Raw genomic sequence first — 15,521 nt, 5'->3', positions numbered from 1 at the left:
ATGGTAAAACAATAATCGTCTAGATCTGACTCAGTCATTTGACTGGAACATGTTCTGGGATTCTTCCGATGGCATTGAGGAGTACACCACATCAGTCACTGGCTTTATCAATAAGTGCATCGAGGACGTTGTCCCCACAGTGACTGTACGTACATACCCCAACCAGAAGCCATGGATTACAGGCAACGTTCGCAGTGAGCTAAAGGGTAGAGCTGCCGCTTTCAAGGTGCGGGACTCTAACCCGGAAGCTTACAAGAAATCCTGCTATGCCCTGCAACGAACCATCAAACAGGCAAAGCGTCAATAAAGGGCTAAGATTGAATCATACTACACCGGCTCCAACGCTTGTCTTATGTGGCAGGGCTTGCAAACTATTACAGACTACAAAGGGAAGCACAGCCGAGAGCTGCCCAGTGACACGAGCCTACCAGACGAGCTAAATCACTTCTATGCTCGCTTCGAGGCAAGCAACACTGAGGCATGCATGAGAGCATCAACTGTTCCGGACGACTGTGTGATCACGCTCTCCGTAGCCGACGTGAGTAAGACCTTGAAACAGGTCAACATTACCAGGGCGTGTGCTCCGGGCATGTGCTGACCAACTGGCATGTGTCTTCACTGACATTTTCAACATGTCCCTGATTGAGTCTGTAATACCAACATGTCTCAAGCAGACCACCATAGTCCCTGTGCCCAAGAACACAAAGGCAACCTGCCTAAATGACTACAGACCCGTAGCACTCACGTCCGTAGCCATGAAGTGCTTTGAAAGGTTGGTAATGGCTCACATCAACACCATTATCCCAGAAACCCTAGACCCACTCCAATTTGCATACCGCCCAAACAGATCCACAGATGATGCAATCTCTATTGCACTCCACACTGCCCTTTCCCACCTGGACAGAAGGAACACTTATGTGAGAATGCTATTCATTGACTACAGCTCAGCGTTCAACACCATAGTACCCTCAAAGCTCATCACTAAGCTAAGGATCCTGCGACTAAACACCTCCCTCTGCAACTGGATCCTGGACTTCCTGACGGGCTGCCCCCAGGTGGTGAGGGTAAGTAGCAACACATCTGCCACGCTGATCCTCAACACTGGAGCTCCACAGGGGTGCGTGCTCAGTCCCCTCCTGTACTTCCTGTTCACCCATGACTGCATGGCCAGGCACAACTCCAACACCATCATTAAGTTTGCAGACGACACAACAGTGGTAGGCCTGATCACAGACAACAACGAGACAGCCTATAGGGAGGAGGTCAGAGACTTGGCTGTGTGGTGCCAGAGTAACAACCTATCCCTTAACGTAGCCAAGACTAAGGAGATGATTGTGGAGTACAGGAAAAGGAGGACCAAGCACGCCCCCATTCTCATCGACGGGGCTGTAGTGGAGCAGATTGAGAGCTTCAAGTTCCTCGGTGTCCACATCAACAACAAACTAGAATGGTCCAAACACACCAAGACAGTCATGAAGAGGGCACGACAAAGCCTATTTCCCCTCAGGAAACTAAAAAGATTTGGCATGGGTCCTGAGATCCTCAAAAGGTTCTACAGCAGCAACATTGAGAGCATCTTGACTGGTTGCATCACTGCCTGGTATGGCAATTGCTCGGCCTCTGACCGCAAGGCACTACAAAGGGTAGTGCGTACGGCCCAGTACATCACTGGGGCTAATCTGCCTGCCATCCAGGACCTCTACACCAGGCGGTGTCAGAGGAAGGCCCTAAAAATTGTCAAAGACCCCAGCCACCCCAGTCACTGTTCTCTCTACTACCGCATGGCAAGAGGTACCGGAGTGCCAAGTCTAGGACAAAAAGGCTTCTCAACAGTTTTTACCCCCAAGCCATAAGACTCCTGAACAGGTAATCAAATGGCTAACCGGACTATTTGCATTGTGTGCCCCCACCCCCCCCCATATATGCATAGTCACTTTAACTATACATTCATGTATATACTACCTCAATTGGGCCGACCAACCAGTGCTCCCGCACATTGGCTAACCGGGCTATCTGCATTGTGTCCCGCCACCCACCAACCCCTCTTTTACGCTACTGCTACTCTCTGTTCATCATATATGCATAGTCACTTTAACCATATCTACATGTACATACTACCTCAATCAGCCTGACTAACCGGTGTCTGTATGTAGCCTCGCTACTTTTATAGCCTCGCTACTGTATATAGCCTGTCTTTTTACTGTTGTTTTATTTCTTTACTTACCTATTGTTCACCTAACACCTTTTTTGCACTATTGGTTAGCGCCTGTAAGTAAGCATTTCACTGTATTTGGCACACGTGACAAATAAACTTTGATTTGATTTGCATCACTTGCTTTCAAGTAAAATTGCAAAATCACAACCTCTCAGACTATATCACTCAACCATTAGGGACATACACAAATCCAATGGTTTACAAATATCTCAATGTTACCACCTTTGGTTTTGTAGCGCCTATGAATGAATGTCAAATCCTCAACTAGTCTACTGTTATATAATCACCAGATCCCTAGGTGAGTCATTTCTTCATCCTAGTGTGATGGGGAGTGTTGTGCTGGTAGACATTTTGGCTACACTGTAGTTGTGTCACAGACACTGGCTGTGTAAATGCACTAGGTTATGTAACCTGTTTCATTAAATATGCATAACACATTCATTAAAAATGTTAGAATTTATTTTTTGAAAATACAGCAAAAAAAATGTGCTTCCTTATATTTGAGAGAAACTTTTCAAATTGCTTTAATTCAGAAGTGTAACCTTTTACAATAAATATTTACATTCAATGAGACACACCAAAACCAAGAGTTAAACAGAAAAATAAAAACTGAAAAATTCCACTCAAACTGCAGGAATGGCAGACTTTAATTGTCCTAATATGGTTGGCTTGCAAATCCTAAGTGGTTTTCAAGTAAGGATAGTTGGAAGTTTGCTTAAATGGAAATAAACATGACAACAGAATGACTAAATCCTGTGACTTCCTGTCCCATAATAGAAAACAAGATGGTCAATTTGTTGATTCTTATCAATACATGTATTTTCTATTCCACTCTGCAAACATCAAGATCTGTTTAGGATACCTACTGCAATACACTGGCAGGACCCATCCCTTTGCCACTGTTACGACAACTGGCTAAACACAAGGATCGACAAATAAGGACAAGGCTGTTTGTACACCAAGCAATTGAAGTACAAGTCAGGCAATCCCTTCATTTAACTTTGTTGTTCATTTAACTTTAAACTATATTAAAACAGCATACTTTATTCTGAATAACGTTTCCATCCATGACTAGTGTATTTGCAATAATCATGTAACACACAAAGGTAGCGGGCAAGGCACCAGGTTTATGTAGGACATGATGAGAATGATAAGGCACCATTTGAGCAAGGCTTTCCAACTATTTCGATTTCTTCATTTATAAGTGAGGTAATTGACTAATATCAAATAATGGAACACACACAGTTCTTACAACAGTTCTTATCTACAGCTAAATCAAAGTATATTACACCTCGGTGGCACAGGTGTGTGTTGCCTTAGTAATGGCTTTTAGCCTTGTCTGTAGGCATCCCTCGTCACATCCCTCTTCTAGGCCTTTGTGGAGCCAGGTTCAGAGTTTGCAGGTGGCCTGAGCCAGGTTCAGAGTTTGCAGGTGGCCTGGGCCACTTTCGAGCTGGTCTTTTTGTTCAGGGAACGACAGATAAAAGCTCCAGCATCCATCAGCTTTGGCAGGTCCACTCCCTGAGACAGAGGGAGAGGAAGGACAGAGTCACACACAAACAGGGAACTCACTGTGTGCATTGACCAGTTTAAAAAAGATAACTGGTTCTCCTACAGATCAAAACCCTTTGTGTCAAAGTAAACCCTGATGACAATGATGCTTTCAATACAGAGGAAGTAGAACACTATCTCGTAACAGTTTGCCAGATTCCATTGGACTGAGGGAGGAAGTGGGTGACCGGTAAAAAGAGGGGGAAGAGGTGAATTCTCACCGTCTGAATGCCAAGTCCGTGCAGCATGTACACCACATCTTCTGTGGCCACATTCCCAGAAGCCCCTTGTGCATATGGACACCCGCCAAGGCCAGCCACTGACGAGTCCACAACACTGATGCCCATCTGCAAAAAGCAAACAGCATCTTCATCAAATGCATGCCAGTAGAATTCCAGTACTATTCATACAGCAATCAGAGGAGTCCTCTATATTGCACTCAGCTTCAGGTCTATGGTCAGAGTCGATATTCACGTCATAACAAGGAATTCCCCACGACCACACCCAGAAATTGTGGAAAACATACCCCCATTGTAAAAGAGCCAACTTCATCGTAGATTCTTTTGTTATATGTTGTTCAATGTGCATGTAACCAGGAAAAAAAATCCAGACCTACGGTTTGCAATGCTCCCAAATAGGGAAATAGAGCCTGCGAGAAGAGCACTGTGGCTTCAGGCTATTCGGGTTGGGAGAGTAGGAAATGTAGGGACCCGGTGTCCAAGTAGGCTACACGTACACTACTGGTTAAAAGTTTTAAAACACCTACTCATTCAAGGGTTTTTATTTATTTTATTTATTTTCTACATTGTAGAATAATAGTGAAGACATCAAAACTCTGAAATAACACATATGGAATAATGTAGTAACCAAAAAATTGTTAAACAAATCAAAATATATTTTATATTTGAGATTCTTCAAAGTAGCCACCCTTTGCCTTGATGACAGCTTTGCACACTCTTGGCATTCTCTCAACCAGCTTCATGAGGAAGTCACCTGGAATTCAATTAACAGGTGTGCCTTCAAATTTGTGGAATTTCTTTCCTTCTTAATGCATTTGAGCCAATCAGTTGTGTTCTGACAAGGTAGGGGTTGTATACAGAAGATAGCCCTATTTAGTAAAATACCAAGTCCATATTATGGCAAGGACAGATCAAATAAGCAAAGAGAAATGACAGTCCATCATTTCATAAAGACATGAAGGTCAGTCTATATGGAACATTTCAAGTGCTGTTATAAAAACCATCATGCGCTCTGACGAAACTGGCTCTCATGAGGACCGCCACAGGAATGCCAGACCCAGAGTTATCTCTGCTGCAGAGGATAAGTTCATTAGAGTTACCAGTCTCAGAAATTGCAGCCCAAATAAATGCTCCAGTTAAAGTAACAGACACATCTCAACATCAACTGTTCAGAGGATACTGTGTGAATCAGGCCTTCATGGTCAAATTGCTGCAAATAAACCACTACAAAAGGACACCAATAAGAAGAGACTTGCTTGGGCCAAGAAACATGAGCAATGGACATTAGACCGGTGGAAATCTGTCCTTTGGTCTGGAGTCCAAATTGGAGATTTTTGATTCCAACCGCTGTGTCTCGTGAGACGCGGTGTGGGTGAACGGATGATCTCCGCATGTGTATTTCCCACCATAAAGCATGGAGGAGGAGGTGTTATGGTCAAGTCAAGTAAGTCGCTCTGGATAAGAGCGTCTGCTAAATGACTTAAATGTAATGTAAATGTAATGGTGGGGGTGCTTTACTGGTGACACTGTCTGTGATTTATTTAGTATTCAAAGCACACTTAACAAGCATGGCTACCACAGCATTCTACAGCGATACGCCATCCCATCTGGTTTGGGCTTAGTTTCATTTATTTTTCAATAGGACAATGACCCAACACACCTCCAGGCTGTATAAGGGCTATTTTACCAAGGAGTGTGATGAGTGCTGCATCAGATGACCTAGCCACCACAATCCCCCCGACCTCAACAAAATTGTGATGGTTTGGGATGAGTCTGACCGCAGAGTGAAGGAAAACCAGCCAACAAGTGCTCAGCATTTCTGGGAACTCCTTCAAGACTGTTGGAAAAGCATTCCAGGTGAAGCTGGTTGAGAGAAGGCCAAGAGTGTGCAAAGCTGTCATCGAGGCAAAGGGTGATTACGCATTAAGAAGGAAAGAAATTCCACAAATTAACTTAATTAGGCACACCTGTTAATTGAAATGCAGGTGACTACCTCATGAAGCTGGTTGAGAGAATGCCAAGAGTGTGCAAAGCTGTCGTCAAGGCAAATGGTGGCTATTTGAAGAATCTCAAATATATTTTGATTTGTTTAACACTTTTTTGGATACTACATTACTCCATATGTGTTATTTCATAGTTTTGATGTCTTCACTATTATTCTACATTGTAGAAATAAGCAAAAATAAAGAAAAACCCTTGAATGAGTAGGTGTTCTAAAACTTTTAACTGGTAGTGTAGTTATGTGTGTGGAAAACATTTAATCACAGGTAAGACATTTAACTTAAGTATAGTCTGTAACTCTACTCACTCTTGTAGCTGTATTGTCTATTTGTTTGTGTTGTTGGGCTTGGCTAGCTTAATGTTCATGTTGGCAGCAAGCTAGCACCTGCGTGGCAGCTAGCGCCATCATAAGAGAAGCCCTACAACATTATGTTTTTCTAAGACGTGAGAACGCTCTAGAGCAGGCAATGTTGAAAAGTAATCTTTAGACATGTTGTACCTTTCTTAAATGTAGTTTTGCAATTGACTAAAACAAGCAGAAAACAAGAAAATTACCTTTGAAAAAAGTCACGTTTTTTTGCTGTGAGCCAATGGGGTAAACACAGGTTGGTATCCCCCAAGGCGAGCGGGGCCGCGATGTTCTATCTAATGCCAACTGGGACTATACAGTACCTGCAGGGCAATGAGAATGTTGGCCAGGGCCTGCCCGTAGGTGTCATGGCAGTGGACTGCCAGAGCGTTGACGGGCACCTCCCTGCTCACCGCCTGCAGCATCTCAGTCATGCCACCTGGTGTGCCCACGCCTATGGTGTCACCCAGAGATATCTCATAGCAACCCATGGAGTACAGACGCTTGGCTACCTGCATTAAAGATTTAGTTACAAGTGAAATCCTCAAGCAGGTTTAAAGTTCTATAACAATGTTCAATTAAATCTATTTGGAGGATAATGACATTTATAAAGGGAAGATGAGATATTTCTCAGTGAAAAGGGAAAGAACGCTGGGCTTGGTCTGAGTCAGAGGAACTCACCTGAGCCACTTTGTCTGGTGACACCTTGCCCTCATATGGGCATCCCAGCACACATGACACATACCTGAGGGAACAGAGCAAGGACATGAGACTGATACCCTGAAGTCAATCAACCTGACGTCTTAAGAGGAATGTGGCCAACCCTACAGAATGTGACCAACCCTACAGATTTTCTCCATTGACAATCATTGCTCCTAATTTTCTACCTCAGCTTCTTCGTCCGTCTGTCAGTCCGTCTTACCCTCTGACTGGCACGCCGGCCTCTTTGGCTGCTTTGGTGACCTCCTCAAAGCGCTGCAGGCTCTCATCCACAGAGCAGTTTATGTTCTTCTTACTGAACAGCTCCGAGGCTGCACCAAATATGGCCACCTCTGCTGCTCCTGCCTTCACCTGGGAAAACAAACAGCAACACACTTGCTCGATACCTACAGTATAAAATAGGACACTGATTTTACAACAGTGTATGATGACACTTAATGGAATTCATTAGTTATTCTAACTTCTCGCTTTTTAAGTAATTTGTGTATAGATATGATATTGAGGTGACATAAGCAGAGTGGCATGGAGCCCAGGTAGGAACTTACAGCTGCCAGGAAGCCCTTGAGGTTGGGGGTCAGAACGGGGTAGGACACACCTGGCCTTCTGTGGATCCCCATCATCACCTCCACCTGGTCTGCCATCTGCCAATCAGGGGGGAAAAGACACCAAAGATGATGGATAAATGAAGATGTCCCACTCAGGCCATTTACCACCTAAAACAAATTGTAAGTTCTGTCTGCTTAACGGGGTAGCGCTCCCATAGACACCAATGCATCGGCAGCTGGGTCTGGTCTGCTTAGTTCATTGACTGTATATGAACTCGAAGAAATGAAGGAGTGTGATGTCTCGCTTCCTCTTCCGTCTCTGAGGACGCATCACAAACGATGCAATGGAGACGTCGCTAAGCCCCATCACCCTTGGTTATTGTTACAACCTTGGACAACATTTTTCCGGGAAGTCAAATACATCCACTGGCAAAATCCCCTCACAATGATCTCAAACTGCATTTCTAATACACAATTAAACACACTATTTGGTATTTATTAAGGATCCCCACTCTTCCTGGGGTCCAGCAACATTAAGGCAGTTATTTACAATTTGAAATATGACATTACATTTCATAACACTTTACCCAATACATTTAGTGTGTTCCCTCAGACCACTTGCTAATCAGGAAACTCTTAGAGTATGTTGTGGAAGACTGTCATTACAATTGCTTCATGGGAACCTGGTAAAATGATGTTTGTAGTGTAGCAAACCACTGAATGGCTCTGAATTCACTGTCAGCATGTAGTCAAAGCTACAACCACTTTTGGAACTAACAGCAGATGGGAGTTGTATTCATTACAACTTGGCTAAACATACATTTTGAGAAAACAAGTTATAAAGTGGCTAGCTAGTGTTAGCAACATTTGCTGCTCAATGAGACTGAGAGCTAGCAAACCAGCTGAGCTAGCAAACAAAGTAACAAATGTATAATTTAGGTTTAGAAATGCTGTGCATTTCAGGAATCACATTAGCAAGTACTCCTGGTGCACTGCTCAATTACTTAACCATTTACACATTCATTTAAAAAATTAAATCTCTGTTTACATGCAATTTAAACGTGAGCTTGGCTCAGGTTAGCTAGCTAAGTTATATTCATAATATAGCCAACTCATCTGCTGTCGACATCACGATATGAACTGAGTGCACTAGTTACAGTGCCTTCAGAATGTATTCATACCCCTTCACCTTTTCCACAATGTTGTGTTGTAGCCTGAATTCAAAATTGATAAAATAGTGTTCTACACACAATACTCCATAATGACAAAGTAAAAACATGTTTTTCAAAATGTTTGCAAATGTACTGAAAATAAAATACAGAAATATATAATTTACATTAGTATTCACACCCGAGTCAATACATTGTAGAAGCACCTTTGCACCGATTACAGCTTTAAGTCGTCTTGGGTATGTCTGTATCACCTTTGCACATCTGGATTTAGGTATTTTCTCCCGTTCTTCCTGGCAGATTTTTTCAAGCTCTGTTATGTTAGATGGGAAGCAGCGGTGAACAACAACATTCAAGTCTTTCCATGTGATTCAAGTCTGGGCTTTAGCTGGGCCACTCAAGGACTTTCACATTGTTGTTCTGAAGCCATTCCAGCATTGCTTTGGGTGTATGCTTAGGGTCATTGTCCACATTCTAATGTCATTTGGACTCTGAAGCAGGTTCTCATCGAGGATTTGCCTGTATTTGGACCATTCATTGTTCTGTCTATTCATGCAAGTCTCCTAGTACCTGCCACTGAAAAGCATCCCCATAGCATACTGCCACCACCATGCTTCACGGCAGGGGTGGTGTTAGACAGGTGATGAGCTGTGCCTGGTTCTCCAGACATAGTGCTTTGCATTCAGGCCAAAAGAGTAAAACTTTTGTCTCATCAGACCAGAATATTTCACCTTATTCTCGCAGTCTTTCACATTCCATTTTGCAAACTACAGGCATGCTGTCATGTGCCTTTTTCTCAGGAGTGGCTTCTATCTGCCCACTCTCCCATAAAGCCTAGATTGGTGAAGTGAGGTAGAGACTTGTCCTTCTGGCAGTTTCTCCAATCTCAGCCAAGGAACTCTGTAGTTCTGTCAAGTGGTCATTGGGTTCTTGGTCACCTCCCTGACCAAGGTCCTTCTTGCCCAGTTTGTTCAGACGGCAATCTCAAGGCAAAGTCAGAGTAGTTGCATATTTATTCAATTTCCTAATGGTGGAGACCACTGTGCTCTTGGACATCTTCAACACTATAAACTTCCCCAGATATGTGCCTCAACACAATTCTATCGCAGAGATCTACAGACAGTTCCTTGGACTTCATGGTATAGCTTCTGCTCTGACATGCACTGTGAACAATTTATTTCTAAATCATGTCCAAACAATTGAAATGGCCACAGGTGGACTCCAAGTTGTAGTGACCTCTCAAGGATGATCAAAAGAAATTGGATGCACCTGAACTCAATTTGGAGTGTCATAGTAAAAGGGGTGTGAATACGTTGTTGTGGAAATTACCACCAGGGAAACACGAAGTCAATATTAAATGAATCATTCTTTATTAATCTGCAAGCTGGGGAGGTTCCAAAAATGTAACGCATCAAGTAGTACACGTCTGTCAGGACCTCCCTCGGGGCAGTCTCGTTAGTTCTTCTTGTGTAAATATTTTCTGTCTGGATTTGAATGATTTGCCAATCTGCTTACACAGACAAGTTATATATGCATGATTTATATTATTCATTATTAACTTTTGGTTCATGCATGTGACCAACCAATACCACATGAGGCTTCTTTTCCAAGCTGAGACCTTGAAACTGAGATACTCCTTTACGCTCTCAAAACAATATTCTGGGTGTACTGCCAAATTGCTTATACTGATAGTGAGGATTCCTCCCAAGCACGATCAATCAGTCACTTGCATGAATCCAGTCGAATTGGTTATTAGAAAAGCACAAACATAACATTTTCCTTCACAACGTAAATTAGATATTTCTGTATTTCATTTTCAATAAATTTGAAAAGATGTTTTCACTGTCATTATGGGATATTGTGTGTAGATAGGTGAGGGAAAAAATATATTTAAAACATTTTTAATTCAGGCTATAACAACAAAATGTGGAATAAGTCAAGGGGTATGAATACTTTCTAAAGGCACTGTAGCTCGAAAAGTGGTTAGTAGCTTTGACGGCGTGCTGACAGTGCATTTAGACCCATCCAGTGGTTAGGCACACTTCAAACTTCCTTTTACCAGGTTCCTGTGAAGCAATTGTAATGACAGTCTACCACAACACATGTGAGAGTCTCCTGAACAGCAAGAGTTTAATAATAATGGGTGTCAAATGAAGCTTTACCGTTTGCTCTGTAATATAAGCAGTATTTTGATTTCAATAATTTTCTTACAAATAATCAATATTGAAATATATAAACATGAATATTGAAAATATAAAAATTGGATTTGTCTAATTTCTCAATATATTGAACATAATTTACTGTACAGGCATATCAAAGTTCTAGAGTAGGATATCTGCTAGTTTGAGTTATGTTCCAATTTGAAGCATTACCAACAGAGTGAATGTGAAAATGGATTAAAATTGGTCACCCTCTGCTGGTGATTTGCAGGATGGGCAATGATTACAATCCAACAGAATACCACCCTGCATCCCACTGCTGGATTATCTCTGAAGCTAAGTAGGGTTGGTCCTGCTGAGACCAGATTCTAAGACCAGATTCTCCTGGAAGTGGTGTTGGAGGGCCAGTAGGAGACACTCTTTCCTCTGGTCTAAAATAAAATATCCCAATGCCCCAGGGCAGTGATTGGGGACATTGCCTTGTGTAGGGTGCCGTCTTTCAGATGGGACATTAAACTGGGGTCCTGACTCTCTGTGCTCACGAAAGATCCCATGGCACTTATCGTAAGAGCAGGGGTGTTAACCCTGGTGTCCTGGCTAAATGTCCAATCTGGCCCTCATACCATCATGGCCACCTAATCATTCTCAGCTTACAATTGGCTCATTCATCCCCCCTCCTCTCCCCTGTAACTATTCCCCAGGTCGTTGCTGTAAATGAGCAACTTACCTGGTAAAATAAGTTATATATATATATATTTTTTTTAAATACAAGTAAAAGAGGGGCTGTGGTTGCCTACTATACCAATTTCTCTGTAGAAAAATGGCCAATAACTCTAAAACTACCCGAGATCCCACTCTGGAACTTTGATATGCCCGTAGAGTATATTATGTTCAACAATATATCGATATACACTGCTCAAAAAAATAAAGGGAACACTTAAACAACACAATGTAACTCCAAGTCAATCACACTTCTGTGAAATCAAACTGTCCAATTAGGAAGCAACACTGATTGACAATCAATTTCACATGCTGTGGAATAGACAACAGGTGGAAATTATAGGCAATTAGCAAGACACCCCCAATAAAGGAGTGGTTCTGCAGGTGGTGACCACAGACCACTTCTTAGTTCCTATGCTTCCTGGCTGATGTTTTGGTCACTTTTGAATGCTGGCGGTGCTTTCACTCTAGTGGTAGCATGAGACGGAGTCTACAACCCACACAAGTGGCTCAGGTAGTGCAGCTCATCCAGGATGGCACATCAATGCGAGCTGTGGCAAGAAGGTTTGCTGTGTCTGTCAGCGTAGTGTCCAGAGCATGGAGGCGCTACCAGGAGACAGGCCAGTACATCAGGAGACGTGGAGGAGGCCGTAGGAGGGCAACAACCCAGCAGCAGGACCGCTACCTCCGCCTTTGTGCAAGGAGGAGCAGGAGGAGCACTGCCAGAGCCCTGCAAAATGACCTCCAGCAGGCCACAAATGTGCATGTGTCTGCTCAAACGGTCAGAAACAGACTCCATGAGGGTGGTATGAGGGCCCGACGTCCACAGGTGGGGGTTGTGCTTACAGCCCAACACCGTGCAGGACGTTTGGCATTTGCCAGAGAACACCAAGATTGGCAAATTCGCCACTGGCGCCCTGTGCTCTTCACAGATGAAAGCAGGTTCACACTGAGCACATGTGACAGACGTGACAGAGTCTGGAGACGCCATGGAGAACGTTCTGCTGCCTGCAACATCCTCCAGCATGACCGGTTTGGCGGTGGGTCAGTCATGGTGTGGGGTGGCATTTCTTTGGGGGGCCGCACAGCCCTCCATGTGCTCGCCAGAGGTAGCCTGACTGCCATTAGGTACCGAGATGAGATCCTCAGACCCCTTGTGAGACCCTATGCTGGTGCGGTTGGCCCTGGGTTCCTCCTAATGCAAGACAATGCTAGACCTCATGTGGCTGGAGTGTGTCAGCAGTTCCTGCAAGAGGAAGGCATTGATGCTATGGACTGGCCCGCCCGTTCCCCAGACCTGAATCCAATTGAGCACATCATGTCTCGCTCCATCCACCAATGCCACGTTGCACCACAGACTGTCCAGGAGTTGGCGGATGCTTTAGTCCAGGTCTGGGAGGAGATCCCTCAGGAGACCATCCACCACCTCATCAGGAGCATGCCCAGGCGTTGTAGGGAGGTCATACAGGCACGTGGAGGCCACACACACTACTGAGCCTCATTTTGACTTGTTTTAAGGACATTACATCAAAGTTGGATCAGCCTGTAGTGTGGTTTTCCACTTTAATTTTGAGTGTGACTCCAAATCCAGACCTCCATGGGTTGATAAATTGGATTTCCATTGATTATTTTTGTGAGATTTTGTTGTCAGCACATTCAACTATGTAAAGAAAAAAGTATTTAATAAGATTATTTCATTCATTCAGATCTAGGATATGTTATTTTAGTGTTCCCTTTATATTTTTGAGCAGTGTATAACAATAGACATGTTTTATATTTTCTATAATTATGTTTATATTTTTCAATATTCATATATGAACGTAATAAAATTGTTATTGAAATCAAAATACTACCCATAATACAGAGCAAGTAGTAAAGCTTCATATCAAACACATTTTCCCTCTGTAGCACATACAGATGAAACATTATGGAGTCTTAAAGGAGGCCTGGGTAAGGCCAAAATGTAAAATGGTTTAACTTCAATTAATTATTTCTCTATTAAAAGATACGAATGTCAAATATATGTCCACAATCCTTCCAAAGGACCCTTCTATGGCATTCAATTTCATTAAAATTCCCCAAATCATGGTCCCAAATCACTCTAGTAAACTCACCTGTGGAACCCATTTCGGGGAGACAAAGCTTGTGGCTTCGATGACAGAAAGACCCGCCTCTGAGAGCATGTCAATCAGGTGAATCTTAACTTCAGAAGGAACAACAGTCTGACAGGGCCAACAGGAGAGAGATATGAGTTATGATAATAACATCTGCAACCGGTGGCTTTTGACCTAGTTCCCCATAACTGGAAGGACTAACTTTTTCCTCATGAGTTTGAGTGACACGCCCACCCACTCAATCCAATGGACCACCAAAAATATGTAATTCACTGGTGGACTGATTTAAAAGTATCAAATCTTAATAAAGTGGAATATTACCTTCTCATTTTGCAGGCCATCCCTGGGTCCCACCTCCACTATCTTTACCCTCTCTGGGAGAGTTTTCCCTGCAGATGCGCCATCCTGAACCTGTCAACAGTGCACGTAGTTACAAGCAAACACACACACAAGAACCACACACGCTCAGATTAAGGCAAACCATATCGCATTATGGCTATGACATTGACGGTTATACCAAAATATAGTATCACACACATTTTATAAGCGGCCTTCAGCATCAATTCTAACAAAAATAGCTAGCTAACCTAGTATCAATGATACTGGTACTGTTGTCGCTAGCTAGCAAACGTAGGCTAACAACAGGCGCTTCTGTTTAAAGGGCACTCATTTGCAATCAAATGTAGTCAAAAAAGCAAGCCACTAGATTTGAGGAGACATTGAAAAAGAAAAACATATGGACTTACCAATTTTGCCACTGCTGCTGGACGACTCAAGGATAAACATTGGTGACCCATTCTAGAACCAAAACAGCTTCTGTTGACAAATCTCATGACAGCCGCCATTTTTGTCCAACATTAGCGTTAACGTCAATTTCTTCTTCTTCTTCTTTGGTATCATGGCGTTCGCACATTTTGTTTGTGCAAGCTGCCACCTACTGTGCGGTAGTGTGAGTTCAATCACGTTACATTTGTGATACAAAAATATAAAGGAAGGGGGAGAAAATACAATATTGCACAACCAACCAACCCTACACCTATATACCACAATATAATAAAAATCAAAGTCTCAAAACATCTTAGAACTCTTCTGCGGTCAAATCTCATACACCCAGGTACTTCTCTGCAGCTGCCACCTACACTCATTAAAAACCCACTGCCCCATTCCACTACTTTGCCCCTATCTTCTCCTGAACCATGCCAACGGCCTGGGAGGACGGGACACCACCACTCAACACAACACACCCTGTAACTCTTCTGAAGTCGAATTTCGTATACCCAAATACTTCTCTGCAGCTGCCACCACATCTATTTTCTGTGATTTACAGTGCGTTCCATTTCTGCAGCACAGAAGATAACCATTACTATGAACGCTAAGAAGCCAACCTTACTGAAGCATATATCACTCGTTGGCTTATCCCTCTGTACTCGCACCAATCTACTCTCACGATCCCTCACTCTTGACCCCATCCTCCTCTACTTTCTTCACTGCCTCAGCATATGACACCTTCTGCACTACTCTGACTCTGGGCACTTCAATCTGCCTCTCTCGCACCGGACACTTCCAATCCCCAACAACATGGGCACCCCTACAGTTGACGCACACAACTTTATCCACTGAAACTACACAATCATCTGTCCCATGCCTATGGGGAGTGATTCAGGACAGAATTCAGCCTAGTGAAGCTACTGATACCTCTCACCAAGTCCCCTAACATCTTCCTAGCGCAATAAGATACT

At 43.2% G+C, this 15,521-nt stretch overlaps 1 protein-coding gene across 1 annotated transcript; it reads right to left on the bottom strand.

Annotated features, from left to right (window-relative positions):
- Positions 1-2,656: 2,656 nt before the first annotated feature.
- LOC106610807 (hydroxymethylglutaryl-CoA lyase, mitochondrial) lies at positions 2,657-14,877 on the bottom strand. The gene is made up of 9 exons (XM_014210407.2): positions 14,529-14,877; positions 14,104-14,193; positions 13,783-13,890; positions 7,621-7,716; positions 7,278-7,426; positions 7,037-7,100; positions 6,679-6,867; positions 3,988-4,113; positions 2,657-3,736 (listed from the first exon to the last, which is right to left on the bottom strand). Exons 1-9 carry the CDS (start codon positions 14,625-14,627, stop codon positions 3,635-3,637), a joined length of 1,023 nt encoding a protein of 340 aa, XP_014065882.2. The 5' UTR covers positions 14,628-14,877; the 3' UTR covers positions 2,657-3,634.
- Positions 14,878-15,521: the final 644 nt, after the last annotated feature.

This window comes from Salmo salar, chromosome ssa09 (assembly GCF_905237065.1).
Source record: "Salmo salar chromosome ssa09, Ssal_v3.1, whole genome shotgun sequence".
NCBI lineage: Eukaryota > Metazoa > Chordata > Actinopteri > Salmoniformes > Salmonidae > Salmo > Salmo salar.
The sequence above is the reverse complement of the archived record's forward strand: the minus strand, read 5'-3'. Positions and strand labels throughout refer to the sequence as shown.